General features: G+C 41.3%; 1 protein-coding gene across 1 annotated transcript in view; it reads right to left on the bottom strand.

Annotated features, from left to right (window-relative positions):
- LOC147029798 (thrombospondin type-1 domain-containing protein 7A-like) overlaps nucleotides 1-17,205 on the bottom strand; it is an 879,531-nt gene that overhangs the window by 125,643 nt on the left and 736,683 nt on the right. The window contains exons 11-12 of the mRNA XM_085872138.1: nucleotides 7,792-8,038; nucleotides 169-284 (exon numbers count right to left, since the gene is read on the bottom strand). Of these exons, the coding sequence (XP_085728264.1) occupies nucleotides 169-284; nucleotides 7,792-8,038 (363 nt within the window). The remainder of the gene's footprint in view (nucleotides 1-168; nucleotides 285-7,791; nucleotides 8,039-17,205) is intronic.

Genomic DNA, 17,205 nt, shown 5'->3' with positions numbered 1-17,205 from the left:
GATCATACATTACAGCGCTAATAAATCAGCCCCGAGCTGTGAGGCTTCTGGCAGACAGGCCTCGTTCAATTTCCCAAAAAGTGTGCTGGGACATCTTTCCACATGCTAATGGATATGGTGTGCTATCATGAACTGTGCCCATAAGGCAATACAATTGGTAATGCATACCGTTATGACAAGAGTCTGGGCAAGGACTCCATTCGCTGAATGGTGTGGTCATGCAGTCTCTCCGGCACGGCACCGTGCAAGCCTTCACAGGTTCCGGACGAAGCCTTTCTGGACAACTTTTCAGGTTAAGCAGAAGGAAAAGGAAAGAATTAAAAAACAATAATATTGTTCAATCAATATATTTATGAACAAACAATTATCGCGCGCGCGCACACACACACACACACACACACACACACACACACACACACACACACACACACACACACACACACACACACACACACACACACACACACACCTTTTGCTAGCTTGTTAAATAAAAAAAAAAATATATATATATATATATATTACCCAAACGTCATTGCAAAATCAAACGTAAAACGAAATACTGCATTGGAGTCATCAGAAGGAACCCAAAGAAGTAAAGAGCAAAGATGGAGTCATCCGGAGGAACCTGGATAGGATTTGGGTTTCAGCCGCTACTCCAATACCCTCAAACCTATCCAGGCACAGCCAAGTGGGACTTACAGAAAAAAAATTTCTACAAGAATTCACTTCTCCTTCGAAAGAGAGATAACGAAAGAGAGGAATAGAGAGTAAAAGAGACAACAGAAAAGAAAAAGCAAGAATTAGAATGAATAAAGAGAAATGTGAAAAAAAAAAAATTGAAAGAAATGTGAAAGGAACAAAAATGTCGGGAAGAACCCAGACAGATAGATTTCAGCAATTACTCCCCAGGCTAAAACGCAGCGACATGTACAAGCTACTAGAGGTCCGTCAGCGGAGAAACACAGTCCACACAGCATCAGGATATGGCACAAACATCATGAAAGGGAAAAATAAAGACTGCGTTGGAGTCTTTGTATGCCTGGTGTTTGCTTAATGGTTCGGGTGATCCTGAGTTCAAATCCCACTCGGCAGTTGAATTAATACCAGGTGGGGTTGACTCTGCCTGTCATCCTTCCGAGGTCGGCAAAATGAGTGTCAGCCTGCTGGTATCCTCTGTCGGAGTGGCGATCCGTCCAGGATTGTGTCCAATAGCCAAGGAGACTGTTTGAGCAGCACCAACGCTCTGCACAGAGTATCGTCCCCGAAGGATGGATGGATGGAGTATTTGTGGACAACTTCCATGCGTTAGCCCAGCTCAACCCACTTGTGTGCTGTCATAATCATCGGTTTAATTTAAGGGTGTGTCGAAATGTAACGTATTTGTGAGCTCTGATTCTTTCATACTGTACCAGCATGTATTTCTTGTGATGTAAAGAGCCTCACTAAATTGTCAAGCTCATATATCCGTCATCGCCCACATAAAAGTCACCTCAAGAAAAAAGCCATTATTCACCACTATGTATGAACAGTGTCAGCTCCACACACAGCTCTAAAAGCCACCGACACTCAAATTGCCAATCTCGCTGTTATTAATGAACCCTCCTGCATGACATAGCTATTATTCATGAGGGAAATGTTTTTGAGATAGACTTCAGATAACGCTCTTCTAAACCACAAGGAGTAAACAATTTAACGCTGATGGATTTGTAATTACACACCTGATTATGAGCATGAAATTTGACATTTTGGATGTTTTCCAAATGGTACCAATCTAAATATTAATATTGAAATTTTCTTCACCTTATTAAGCCCTGCTTGTCATTCTCACTGGGACTGTACAATAAATGTAACAAAGCATGATAATTTTCACTCCGCATACACTCAAATGTAGAACTTGATGAGTTGGTGGGTGACAACTTCTATCAATGGATATTGTGTTTGTGACAGAACTTCTGGGTTACGATGAATGCAATTTTGGAAGTTGATATCAAATAACTAGCTTGAATGTTTAACTCAAAAATATTACAGAAATAAATTTCCCCATCCATTTGTAGTTCATGATAATTTGGTACATCATTATTCGTTTGGCTTTGTTAAAAAAAATGAAGCTGCAGGCTAATGCATATGTTTGTATAAAATTAAGAGACATGGTTAGAGGCAGCTGACAAAGTGCCAGAACGTACAACATCACATCTCATGTGAACTGAAATGACACCGACAAACAACTGGGTGGGTGTGCTCTGTCAGAAAAAAAAAAGCAAGAAAATTTCTGCCTATGTCAAACAAACACTCATCAAGGCCCCCTCGGTAAAATCTATATGAACATTCCACTTGATAGGTCACAGTGCTTTAATAGAGAATAACGTCCTGTGTCAAAGATTATAATGCAAGGTCTGTGCCAACATGAACTTTCAGCAGGAAACAAGACCTGTGTCAGCACAAATACACACTTGGTGATGAACAATTTTCCTGCCAATGCCTCCTGTTCCTTCCACTGATCCAATTGGTTGGCCTCATCATGTGCTTGTGAAAGATAACGTTTCTCTGGCTATTTTCAGCGGCCTCGGTGTTGGCAAGTCTGGCAGTTCACTCAGGGAAACTGGCAGAGACTGCAAGCCGTCATCTCACTCTTGGACTGGTCTCCTATATTCAACACCCCCTGATGAGTGAGTGAGTCTGTGGGTGGTTGGCTCACAAGGCCTGGAAATTGCTCGACAGAAGTCGACTGTTACAGATTTATCCCAACTCATCTGCTGTGATTATCCCCACCCTCACACCAATGGGAAACTGAATCCTGCAGGGAGGCAGTTGCCTTGAAACAACTTGCCTTCTATTTCTGGAAGGCAAATCCAACTGAAGGCAACCTCAGATCACTCAACAAAGCCCACAACAAGTGTATTCACTCACAGTTGAGCCAGAAAACATTTGGCCAACTTCAAGGCTGAATTTTCAAACTTTCCCCTTTCACTAAAATTCGGTGGTACAGTACCCTCTTCAGTCTTTCTCTAGAGTATGCTCCCTCTCTATCCCTTCCCTCACTTTAAAGAGCACCACAGCTGACTCTGCTCATGAGAAGGCCGAATGCCTGAGTTCTGTGTTTGCTTTCAAATCTTGAGTCCCCAACCCCTCGCTCGCTGTACCCAAACTACTCAACCAGTTGCACCCAACTGCTCCTAGCCTCCATGTCTTTTGCACCGAAGAAGGCACAGAAGTTTCTCGCAAACCTCAACTCTGATTCTCCAACTGGCCTGGACAGCATGAGTGCACATGTCTTATATACCTGTTGTTCTGCTCTTGCACTTACTCTCTCTGTCATTTTCACCTTATAATTTTCTGTAGGCCAGATTCCATCGACATGGAAGTCTGCCAACCTCACGACATTACATAAACTTGATGAAAAAACGAATCTGATGAACCACAGATTTATGAGCGAACTTCCAATCATGAGCAAAGTCATGAAGTCCATCATCCTAGTTAACATCAAATCCTTCTTTTTCTCTAATAGTCTTATCTCAGATTAATTATCAGGTCAAATTTAGACTGGGTCAATCTTCCTTGGACATGTTGCTTCTGCTCTCCCAAAAATGGATGGATGAAATCATGGCAATCTGTCTGTCATATCTCAAACTTTTGATGCAGACTGGAAACCCACATTACTCTCCAACTTCTCTGCCTTTGGCATCCAAGGCCACCTCCACCGATTGCTTAATGACTCCCTCCACTCTCATAGTCAATGTATGGTTCTCAAAGGGATCCTCTCAAGTCCTCTTCCTGTCAAGGCTGGAGTGCCCCAAGGAAAACAAAAAAACACACAAGGAAAAAAATAAAGGAAATCCAACACAGGTGGAGGCTATTCAGCCCATCATGCCTGTGCGAACACCACACCAACCCATGTCCACAAGATCCAAGGACGAAAATGCAAAAAAAAAAAAAGATTTTAATTAATGAAACAAAAGTGTATTTTTTTGTAGTTTTTGTATTTTTTTTCCTTTTCTTCCCCTTAGGGAGGGGGCATGGGCTCGGTTAAAAACACACAACATCAACCACACAACCCCCCTTGACAAGACCCCCACCAACAGCACTCCATACACAATCACCCATCAATAAACAAACTACCAAAAAGTCTTATCAACATCCCGATACCCCTCAATCTCCATACCAACAAGGTACCTATCTAATTCTAATTTAAACTTATCTACTTTTTCTGCTGCCACTATCTTTCCAGGGAAACCATTCCATGCATTAACTACTCTCTAAATAAAAGTCCCTTACCTTACTACCGTCTTAACTCTCCTCTTCATTACTCTCAGGCTATGGCTCCTGGTTCTTTCACTGTCTACTCTGTTGAGTACTTCATCTGCACTTATTTTATCTATACCTTTCATTATCTTAAACATCTCAATCATATCTCCTCATAACCACCTCCTTTCTAGTGAATAACGCCCTGTCTCCTTCAGCCGCTCCTCATAGCTGAGTCTAGCTCGGCCCGAAATCAATCCAGTCGCCCTATGCTGAACCCTCTCTATGGCATCTATGTCCTTCCGGAACTGTGGTGACCAAAACTGCACACAATATTCTAGATGTGGCCCTCACTAAATTCCTGTACAATATTAACACCACCTCTTTTGATTTATAAATGATCCCCCTCCGAATACAACCTCAAACCCGATTTGCTTTACCTATAGCTGCCTGGCATTGTGCGACCTGCTTCCCTCCCGTATCTGTTACCACCCCCAGATCCTTCTCCTGTGTGACACTCTCCAAAATTACCCCTTGTATCCCGTAATCTCTATTTTCATTCTTCTTTCTCATCGCCAACACCTTACACTTGCTCAGGTTAAATTCCATCTGCCAGTCTTTTGCCAAATTTATGCACGTATCAATACTTTCCTGAATCTGATCACCACCACCTCTGCTACCCACCTTACCTGCAAGCTTTGTGTCATCTGCAAATTTGGAAAACTTACTCTTTACCCCATTATCCAAATTGATGATGTAAATAATGAATAGTAATGGTCTGAGTACTGATCCCTGAGGTACCCCACTACTTACATCCTCCCAGCAAAGACATCCTCCCACTCACAGCCACTCTTTGCTTCCTACCACAAAGCCAGTTTGCAATCCAATTAGCTACCTGACCAGCCACTCCACAAGCCCTCACTTTGGCTAACAACCTTCGATGTGGTAACTTATCAAATGCCTTCTTGAAGTCCAGATATACTCTGTCCACTACCTTTCTCTCATCCACCCAATCAGACACTGCTTCATAGAACTCTAAAAGATTTGTTAAACAGGAACTACCTTTGGTAAACCCATGCTGACGACCTTTAATTAGTTTGTATTTGTTTAAATGGTTCCTCATCTGGTCCTTAATTAATGTCTCCAACACCTTCCCCACAACTAAAGTCAAACTAACAGGTCTATAGTTTCCCAATTCTTCTCTGGATCCTTTCTTAAATAGTGGTGTTACATTTACTACTCTCCAATCCTCCGGTACTTGTCCTGACTCCAGGGAATGATTGCAAATATCTGTTAACATCTCACTTACCTGCTCAACCCCTTCCCTCAATACTCTCAGGTGCATATTTTCTGGACCCGGAGCCTTATCTACTCTTAGATTACCGAGCTGTTCCTTTACTTCCTCCACTCCAACCTGGATTTTCTGTAAAAGCCCTATTGATAGTTTCTCTCCTCCTCCATTGATAGTCTCAGCTATTGTCAATTCTCCTGACTGTTCTTGTGTAAAAGTTGAAGAAAAATACCTGTTTAATAAGCCTGCTATCTCACTTTCATCACTAACCACTCTCCAGGTGCTATTCCTCAATGGACTCACACTGGTCCAACCTGTTCTTTTCTCCTGATGTATTTTAACAAGCTCAAATGAGCTAAGATCCTCGTCCGCTTAATGATGACGTCAGGAAAACGAATATGACGTCATTGTGATGTATCAGGTTTGCGACAAATTATCTGTGCTAATGCCCGGCTTGATTCCTGCAAACAAAATTCAAACAGCTTGCCTAGTTTCGGAGATAATGGTATAAGCAATTTCCATTAGCGGCGACATTATGACGTAAACTTTTTTCGAGGAAGAATTTCCAAAATCGGAGATGGTTACTGCCTGGGCGTGGGCTTTCTGCATATACAGGGCAAGTTTCACGAATATCCGATGAAAACTCTGGGTTGTGAAACAAAAAATGTCAAAAAATAGGAATGACGTCATAAAAATTGATATGACGTCATAGTGATGTATCATATGTGCGGTAATTCATCTCTGCCAATGCCCTGTTCGATTCCCGCAAACAGAATTCAAAAAGCTTGCCGAGTTTCGGAGATATTTTTTAGGCGATTTCCATTAGCGGAGATATTTTGACGTCACAACTTTTTTTCTTGGAGGAATTTTCAAAATCGGAGGTGGTTACTGTCTGCTCAGGGTATTTTTTTTTCTAATATATACCAAGTTTCAGGAAGTTTCGATGAAAACTGTAGGCTGTGAAACAAAAAAGTCCACAAGAGGAAGATGAAGAACAACAACGTGAGTAAGACTTAGAGATCCTCCACGAGGATCTAAAAAAGAGCCTTGCTATTATGTTTAATATCCTTAGCCATGTCCTTCTCATACTCTCTTTTGGCTTGCCGAGTTATTGTCTTCACTTGCCTCTGTTTACTTCGATCGTGATATAAATCTAACTCCAGTCCTGTTATTTTAAACCTAATAAATGCCTTTTGCTTCTCCTCAATTGTGTTCCTTATTTCACTGCTCAACCACCCTGGTCTCTTTCTGCTTCTAGTTTTACACCTCATTGGAATGTACTTACTCTGCACTCCACACATTTGGTCCTTAAAGGTTTCCCGTTTCTTTGATGCTGATTGTCCTGTTTTTAGAGTCTCCCAATCTACATCACCCAATTCTCTCCTCATACCCTCAAGGTTTGCCTTCCTGAAATCTAATATCCTTACCCTACTATCCTGAACTCTAACCCTTAACAGAATCTTTGCACACACAATGTTATGGTTACTTGCTCCTAAATGCTCCCCGACCTCCACCACCTCCACCATATTGGGATCGTGATAAGGAGCTCAAACACTGCACTCCCCCTCGTGGGCTTATGTACAAACTGGGTTACAAAGCAATACTGACCTAAATCTTGGAAATCCTCATCCGCTCTGCCCTTTCCCTGTCCCTGGACCAAATCTATCCCTGGCTAGTTAAAATCCCCCATAATCAATACTCTTCCCTTACCACATGCTGGGTTCATCCTATTCCAGAAGTGTTCTAGGTCCATCCTATTCCTTATCTTCATCAACAGTATTTCTGATTCTCTGGAGAATCCTCCTTATCTTTTTGCTGATGACCACCCTCTGCCGTGACATCCCTCATCCTTAAGAGAGGCAGGCAGCAGCCTCCTCTGTCTCTGGAGACCTTGATGGAATCATTAGCTCAGGCAATACTTGGACTATGTCTTTCAATCCTGACAAATGTCACACTCTCACTCTCTCCAAAAAGACCATCTGGTGAACCCTCCCATCTACTTCATTACCAATTCTCTTGAAAAGGTTCATTATCTTTTTGGTCTCACCGTTAGCCATGATATTTCTTCGGCAAACCACATGGTCCTCCATCGGCATGGACTCTGTACATAACACTTCCATTTGATTTGGTCTTCCGTAAAGAAACAAATAAATGAATAAATAACAGAGATAATTGAGACAAGGATCATATTACTGTAGAGTGAAACAGGTCACATACTGATTCCATCATTTTTATGCATTTCTTATATGCAGCCATCTTACTTCATCGGTGCCACCTGTCCAACTCCAATTCGGATGCAGATGACTTTACGGCTCTGGATTCCATGAAGTCTGCAGGTCTCAGTTCCAGCAACATCCCGAATTGCACTGTTACCATTACCAACGGCAGATGAGGAATCACTGGCACACAAACCCCAAGGGCCAGCATCCCAATGGTAAATTGAACAGCCATGCTGTGCACATGCTCGCTGTTCACCCAAAGCCTCTGAGCCTGGACAATCAGCAACACCTTGAGCAAGAGGGAATAGAGAAGGTGTGATGAGGATATAAAAAAACAAGACAGAGAATCAAGCAATGCAGAGCCCTGCTGGGTATTTGATGAGGCAACCCCTTTCACACAACAAACCACAGAGTACAATCCCCACGAAGATAAAAAAATGCATTTTTTAAATTTTATAATTAAGCAAATGTATTGTTGCGGACTTGGGGTTCGAGGCTCACCACCAGGGGAAGCGCTTGGGTCCCTCGCGAACCACCAGTCCTGAGGCTGCCGGACAAAGATAACTCCGTGCACCGGCATGTTGCTAGGCAACCACAAATGTTGATTGGCACCGCAATCTGGGCAGGGTTACACTACTTTGTGTGATACCTTACCTGTGGATGGCCAGTCAATTAGGGTCACCTGCCATCAATGCATATTTGCGTTACACTTACTGCATCAGGGTTAGCTGAGCAGAACTGCCAAGTTCACACCGGCTGAAAAAACAGATTGTTGGGGGAGTACTTCCTGGCTTAGCTAATGTGCGGACCATGCTGGACCAATGAATGAAAAGACGAAATGGGCTAGGTACATTTGTAACAAGAAAAAGAGCAATAAGAGATTGCAGACCTTCACCAGAACTTTTTTGTGGCGTTTGTGCAATTTTATGTGGTGCATTTTGTGTGGTGTTTGTGTACTGGTGTGTTACATAATTAACTAGAACGGCACTTGGTAGAGCGCATACCTCCGCCACGTAATGCCTCATCGAAGGAGAACATATCAGGCCCAATACGTTTTTGAAATATCATGTTCTATATTGATTTTGGCCCAATCTCTCAATGGTGAAGAATCACTTTAAAAACTAAATAATTATTGTGTCCAGATCCGGATTCGCATCTTCACCAAAATTGAACCAATTCGTCATCGTCACAAACAACCCGACCACCAAGTTTCATTCAAATCCGTCCAGAACGTTTTGAGATATCGTGCAATATATTGGTTTAGCCCTGTCTCTCGATGGTGAAGAATCACTTAAAAATTATCGGATCTGGATCTGGATCCGGAATCGAATCTTCACTAAAATTGAATAAATTCTTCCTTGTCACACACCCAACATGTCCACCAAGTTTCATTCAAATCCGTCAAGAACGTTTTGAGATATTCTGTACTCAGACAGACAAACAGACAGACAAACAGAGAGAAAGGTGTGAAAACATAACCTCCTTCACCTTCGGTGTGCGGAGGTAATGATGTAGATTACCATAGATCAAGGTGAGGACAACATGACGGGGAGCCGACTTGTGATTTCCTCTGTATAGCTGGGCCAATCCACAAAAAAATTGCATACGTGCTGGGGTTCCCTGGGGCAGGTTAAGGGCACAATCCAACCTCCGTCTCCCTCCTACCCTCGCAAGGCAATTCTCTGTATCTCGAACAAGGACATGAGGCTATTTGGCCCATCATTGCCGTGGTGCACTATTCAGGTAAATTTTTGCTACATCTTTAAACAACAATCTTCTTCACGATTTACTAAAGTCTAAATAACCCGATCCAGCTTGTGTGTGTGTACACGTATCTTTGTGAACAATCACTGACTCACTCACTCATGTGAATGTTTTGTACTTTCAAGGTGGGCGAGAAACGTGAAATTGTGCATATTTGTGGAACTCGAAGCCAATATAATCGAAACCCAAATAAAAAAATAACAAAATCACATAACTGTCCTTAAATATCCAGAAAAGAAAACATTTAAAAAACAAAAGTTGTCCATTGCAGCTTTGCTCCTGCTTATGGATGGTCACGTGCTCATGGACAATGACGCATCACGTGATCTTGCATGGGCATGATTGCTTCCCAAGGGAGTTGGTGTTTCTCAGTTTTACGGTATGATTAGAGAAGTGTCTGTGGGTTTTAATAATTTACACATCATTTGTTCCTTTGTATACCACAACCAATATCATCTTGCTATGACCTGAAAGTCATCTTAAACTTCCTTCAATATCCCATAGTTCTGTTCCGTCAAAAAAAAAACATAACTCTATGTCTACAAACCTTCTACAGAATGAACAATCGAATGTTTAACAGTTTTCATAGCCTTTACCAAAACCATCTGCCACCCTCACCACTACCTGCCCTCTCCACTGTCAATTTCCTCTGTGGACTCCTTCCAGAAACATAACCAACCAACTATTCTCCACAAATCATTCACACTCTGTTCCTTCCAGCAAAGTAGCTTCAAGCTATCTCGAACCATCCTCTTGTTGCCATTTCTTCACACGTCCAACAACAGACAACCCTCTGTATCCACTATCCCAGATACTGTCCACATCAGACATTTATCACGCCATTTATCATCTTCCTGTATTCTCCGAGTACCCCAATTGACACGCTCTCGACTGGTTCGCTTCCTGACCATCATTTCACTACCTATCTTTAACTGTACTGCCCACAGTCTAATCTCATTCCAGGATTAAAAAAAAAAAATAAACACACTGCTCGACTTTCTGCTAAAATAGCCTAGTCATATAGAACCTGAGAAAATATGCTTGGAATTAAAACAAATACATTTCCCAGCGAATCTGATACAAACAGCACTGCAAGTTGAAACAATATTGAATGCAACAAACCATGCACAAAATCACGATAACAAATACAGACATACCTCTTATAACGCTCAGGATACGTTCCAGAGGAGTGAGTGTTACGCGAGGATAGCGCTATAAGAGGTCACCTTGATATGGTGCCGATGGAGATATGTTACCGAGAGCGTTATATCTGACACAAGAGCAGTATATTATGGCTTCGTTGGGCATCAGTAATAGCACTACAGATGTTATAATGGAGTTTTATTCGTAAATAAAAAAAGACTATATCAAAATTAACTTTTCGTCTGTTTACCATGGCTGAAGTCGCCTCTCCAATAAGGCAGCGGTGGGAAACGAGGATGAGGAGCTCCTGCGGGGAAGAAGAGCCAGGCTGTGGCTCATCCTCTTGTGGAGCTGCAACTTTGTTTCTTAAAGAAGGCATCGAGGGTTGACTGCCTATCCTGATTTTACTTTGCCCTGAGCATCTCATCATCGCAGGAAACAGCATTCAGTTTAGAACACTTCACTCCAGTACTGCGCTCCATGTCTGGGTCATTGTTCGAGATGATCTCAAATGCTTCAGACAACTTCAGGAAGACATCAGTTTAGTTTTTGGTGCTCAAGAATTTCTCCGGTTCAGTTTCCTCTGCAGCAGTATCCTCTTGCCTCTTGCAGTGCCCATCCAGCTCCTGCAGCTCCTAAAGCTAACCTAAAGAGTGCTCGCTGAAGACGTTGTAAAATGACATTTGAAATGATGGTGCAATATTGACTTTGATCCAATGATATGATGAATGTGCTGCATCAACCAGTACTACCAACATTGCCAAACAGCTCTCTTCTCAGAATTATGTTGAGAATCGACAATAGTCCAATTGAGGAGTGACAAAACAGCCTTTATATGAAACCCTAAGCCCAAATTCGAACAAAAAACACAAGATCCACTCTGATATCCCGAAACGCTGCTCGAGTGGCAGTTGGAAGCCCACGATCCACCACTGAACTTCAATTTTCTTCGAGGCAGGAACGATGCAATATTGCACCTAATATGTACCATAATTTTAAACAAAGTATGAAGACCAATAACACCCAATTAGAAATTGGATAAAAGGTCGTGTATTTATAAGTCTTCATCTTTCCTGGCTGTCCCAATTAATTTGTTATAGGTCACCATGATGAAGTCACATGAAACCACATGTGATCTGTTTTGTAAAGGTCACCATGGTAGTGTTTCACACAGTTACAATGGTAAAGTTCCCTGGAGTTACCATGATGCTATTTTACAAATCATCACATTTGCTGATCCAGAGCGATAATGATGCTGCCGTTCGATGAATTCACAACTCATTCCCCAGATATATATATATATATATATATATATATATATATATATATATATATATATATATATATATATATATATATATATATATATATATATATATATATATATATATATATATATATATATATATATATATATATAAAGCCATATTAAGTAACTCTGTTTTCACCTGGCTATAGTATTTTCAGAGTTCCCACGGAATGTGTTTATTATATAATAAAATGAAACTAAGTTAGTTTCCATGAATGTATTCTTATTTGTTACTTTTGTGTTGCATTTAGACTTTTTAACTTATACTTTTTATTCTACTCGGATATTAAAAACAATTTTATTCAGAATCTCCAAAATATATAAGTAGATTACAAGAGCAAAGTCTAAAAAGTTGGCTGAATCATTATCCCAATCCATTATCCAGAAGACAACAGAAATTGGCCTGTTTGACATTACTATCTGATCTGTGCACCAAATTCATGAGGTTGGAATCCCAGGGAATCAGAACGAAGTCGCACTCTCCAGATAGCCTAAAGCAAGACACATTTACACTTAATTTACAAAATGTCCTTCTGGGTTAAAGGTCAAGGTCTTGCATCCCTGGATGAGTCAGAAACCACCATTTAGATTTTTCTCACTTTTTTCTGCCAATGTCCGAGGACTTTCAGAATGAAATTTTACATCAATAATAATGGGAATAAAAAGTTGACTTTTTCGACCCTGACCTAGTTTTTAAGGTCATGACCTAATTATAGACATTTTAACACGTTTTACCAAAACTCGACTAAAACCTGTCAGATTGGAACAAAATTGCCCTCGCTAGATGGCCGAGAGTAAGCCGCATTTACGCTCAATTTACAACATACCCGCTCCAAGTTAAAGATCAAGGTAAAATGGGTGGGCTGAGGAAAAATATTGCATTTTTTTGTCATCACTCAATTTTGCCAATGTGTAATCTCAAAGATCGCTTGGCATTCCAAAATGTTCTTCTATCATAATAGTGGATCTGCATTGAATTTGTGCACCTGATACTTGATTAGTGCCCTTGACCTACTTTTTTCATATTGTGACCTAATTAACACAAAACACATTTTTGATCATAACTTGAATAATCTTCCTCCAATTTTAATGATGTAGAGTTTTATGGATAGGTTGTACAAAGGGACTCATTTTCGTAATTTACACTCCATCCCTAAATGTAGAAGGTCAAGGTCATATAGCGGTCCGATAATAATATGTCCATCATTGGATCGTGGGTACTGGGGGAGATTACTCTTGGGATCACTTTGTAATTGCAGATAACTAGTTATAAGCTGAAACTTCAGGTCGTAACAGTTAATTCCACTGCATATATTCTAAGCCAATATGAAAATATTTTTTTTATCGAAGCAAAATATCATCTCTGTAAATTTAAAATGGCTGCCAACACAATCCAGTAAAACATTTCGTTTGTTGAGTTTTGGATCATTTTCGTCACTCTTGTTTTACTTCAAAGGTGCAATCGATTTATTTTAGCGGAAATATAGTCTCACCTAACTGTGCTGAATATAAAAGAGCAAAAATAAATTACTGAAGAAAAAGTATTTTCCAATAGATTATTACCAAACAGATAGGGTGCTGGTAATCACAAACTATATGAATGGGCACCAAAAACTGCCACGAAAGTGGGATTAACATAAGCATCGGTTTATTTGCATTAGAATTGTTGTACAATCATAGGTAAATTAGAACTGGCAATAAAAATTTTGAGCCTTGACATATCATCAATATCATCATATCAATATAAAAAGAACTCAGTCTCGGCATGCATGCGTCCGTCCTTCCTTCCCTCTGTCCCTCTGTCCGTCCAACCCTGTGACTATTTGTCTATTATTTACATACTATTGAAATGTACCTTTGGACCCTTTAGACTGCCAAGACCCCTTAGACCTTTGAAGATCCCCAAGACCACGAAAAACCCCCAAGACCCACAAAGTACCTGAAGACCCCGAAGACCCAAAAGATTACAAAGACCCAAAAGACCCAAGACCCGATTACGAAGACCCGAACACCCTAAAGACCCCAGACACCCAGAAGACCTAAAAGACCCTGAAGACCCCCAAATACCTCAAAGACCTAGAAGACCCCATGTAATGTGTTTGTGCCAAGTTTGAAAAAAATTGGACCATGCATGTCTGAGAAATGGTTGGGGGCACGTTTAAGCAGCAAAGTGGCCGCCAGTCGGCCATCTTTGTTCTGATCTCGAAAGAAAATGACGTGCTTATGTAAGCCATCATTCATTATCTGTATGCCAAGTTTGAACAAGATTAGTAAATGCATGTCCAATAAATGGTTGAGGACATGTTCAACATCAGGTTTTTAGAACTAAAATGACCGCCAGTTGGCCACCTTTAATCAAATCGTGAAACAAAATAATGTGCTTACGTACACCAGTATGTATTGTCTTTGTGCTAAGTTTGAACAAAATCAGTCCATACATGTCTGAGATATGGATGTGAACAGATGCACAAAACCCAATCCATAAGCCCCCATTTTGGATTAAGTCCAACGGGGGCTAAAAATTCTATGTTGCATACGTCCTCAACCATTTCTCGGAGACGCATTTACCGTTCTTGCTCCAACTTGGTGCGCAGATAACGAATGATGGCTTGCATATGCACGGCATTTTGTTTCAAGATCAGATCCAAGATGGCTGACTGGTGGCCATTTTGTTACTTACTTAAACATTTCCCCCACATTTCTCAGAGTTGCATGGTCCGATTTTGTTCAAACCTGGCACAAGCACAGTACATGATGGAATACACTTGCACCTCACTATATTTTGTGATCTGATCAAAGATGGCTGACTGGTAGACTTGCATCCATTTTAGTTGTGCATAAATATATATATTGGCTAGCCCTTTAACTCTACACAGCAAAATTAGTAAACCATGGGGGCTCTGACCTTTTATGTTTTTTTTCTTCTCCTCGTTGCTTCTTTGTTCAAAAGTTTGATTTAAACAATTTAATTTTGTGATGGACCACAAAATAACCCAACATTGTAAATGTAGGAGAATAGCCTACAAGTCTGAGTAATTAAAATATTAGTCTTCATTTCTATGGTCATCAAACTCCAGTTTGGTGTGATTGACAACAACTCAAGCCTTTGCATTCACCACATACAAAAGAACAGTTCAGGCCATGGTTGTTCTATGTGCATCTGGTTGTGTAGTAACCATTTTTACAGGAGCATCCAACCATCTAAAGAAGCACCAAAGGTGCTGGTGACAGATTGGTCTATAAAGGGAGCACCTGTCCATCAATCAGTTTCCAACCCCAGTTTTCTGGCTGCAGATGGATATTCTCCCCCTTTTCCTTCTTGTACTTGGAGGGATACACATGCTGTGATACCGCATGGTGCTGATATGGTTGAGAGATTCTGAGCCTGGACAAATTTTGTGTTTGTATCTACTTTCTTACAGAATATCTTGTTTCACAGTGCATCGATCCTTTCATCGGGGTTTCTACTGTACAGACACACAGTGCTTTCTCTCGAGCTGCAACAATATTCTCAGTTATGTCTTGCACAATGAACACATCAGCTTGTTGGTGGAAGATGTCATTCGTCTGAATCTTCTTTAAAACAATGCCTTTTACCAATACCATATACTCAGAAAGTCATGTCATAGTCAAAAATGGCATCCACAAACTCGTTATTGGTGCACAATTCTAACCCCAGTACCACCTTTGTCTTCTTGATATTCCAGTCTCCTTTTCTTGATATTCTGTTTGGATTCAGACAAGAAACAAGTGAAATCCTTCAATACAGCGCGTGTGGTGAATCAAATGAGTACACTAATGTTAAAATATGCAATTTATGCTTTTTCTGTTGAAAAACAATTAGAAAGCATACTTAATATTTGAAATGTAAAAATCTTGTTATTATTGTGAGAAGCACCTTCATATATATAACAGAAGGAATGAAATCGTTTGATACAGCGTGGCAGGAGGCCACAAAAGAATGATTGTAAGTAAATTTCAACGACTAATGCATGACGAAACACTTGTTTATGGCTAATATTAAAGAGAATGATGGCATAAGAAGAACTTAGCTTTCTGCGTTCGGCACGAAATGCCATTGTGGATGGAAATGACGTCTTTCGTTCGTTCGTTCGTACATGAGGGGAGCGTTTCTTCGTTTTTTTTTTCCGTCAAGCAATCAATTAAATGGTTTTCACATATATAACACATTAGTTTCACAAATTTCCATTGAAATACTCGGGTATTTCCGTCAATTGTCGCCATTTCCGTCGAGGTTACGCACTGCATCTACCAGACGGCCGTCATTGGCTGTCTTGAGGCACGTGGGGGGGGGGGGGCACCGGACCCACCGGAGACGTGGTAGACGATGCCGGGGACATTTCAAACTCGGTGCAATTGTATACAGTGCACGCGCTGTAAATATCAATGGCATGCATGTCCACAGAACACATTTAACAGCTTATACAGCTATTTGGCAAGCAGGACATTTGCACCACCCACCCCCCGGCCACCCCCAACCCTGGCATGGTCAATTGCACAGCCCTTCCCCCCTACCCCGTTCTAGCCTGTCACTCAGAAGGTCAAGAATGCAATTTTTATTTACCTTGTTAGCACGAAATTCATCCTTCTTTGATTTTAAGAGCATATCCCTGCAAAGTTCACTGTTGGTGTAACACGTGACCTTATTCATCTCTGATGGGTGCCATCCTTTAATGAGGTGAGGCAATGGGAGGGCAGCATGAGGGGAGGGGCAGTATGAGGGAAAGGGGATGGGAAGGCAGTGTGAGTGGTAGGAATGGGAAAGCAGCATGAGAGGAGGGAATGTGAAGGCAGTGCGAGGGGAGGGAAAGGCAAGGCATGATGGGGGGAAGGCAGAGTATGGGGGGGGGAGGCAGAGTTGGGGGGGAAGGCAGAGTATGGGGAGGGAAGGCAGAGTATGGGGAGGGGAAGGCAAAGTATAGGGAGGGAAAGGCAGGTTAAGTGGAATCGAAGGAAGCATAAGGGGAGTGGGAGGGAAGGCAGTGTAATGGGAGGGTAGGCAGCATACCAGGGCAATAAAACGCACCCAAATAGCAACATTTTCTTTTTAACCGCCGTGTTCGATATAAAACCGGGTGGGACCATTTAAAAATTAAAACCCGTGCTATATACCGGGCAAAGGCCTGCCTGCGACCATTCCTACCCCACCCATATGCGTTCTCCCAACCTCACATGTAGGCACACACACACACACACACACATACACACACACACACACA

This window comes from Eptatretus burgeri, chromosome 3 (genome assembly GCF_056783735.1).
Source record: "Eptatretus burgeri isolate ZD-2024b chromosome 3, Ebu_testis_v1, whole genome shotgun sequence".
Taxonomy (NCBI): domain Eukaryota; kingdom Metazoa; phylum Chordata; class Myxini; order Myxiniformes; family Myxinidae; genus Eptatretus; species Eptatretus burgeri.
Note: the sequence above shows the minus strand (reverse complement) of the source record. Positions and strands in the feature narration are given on the sequence as shown.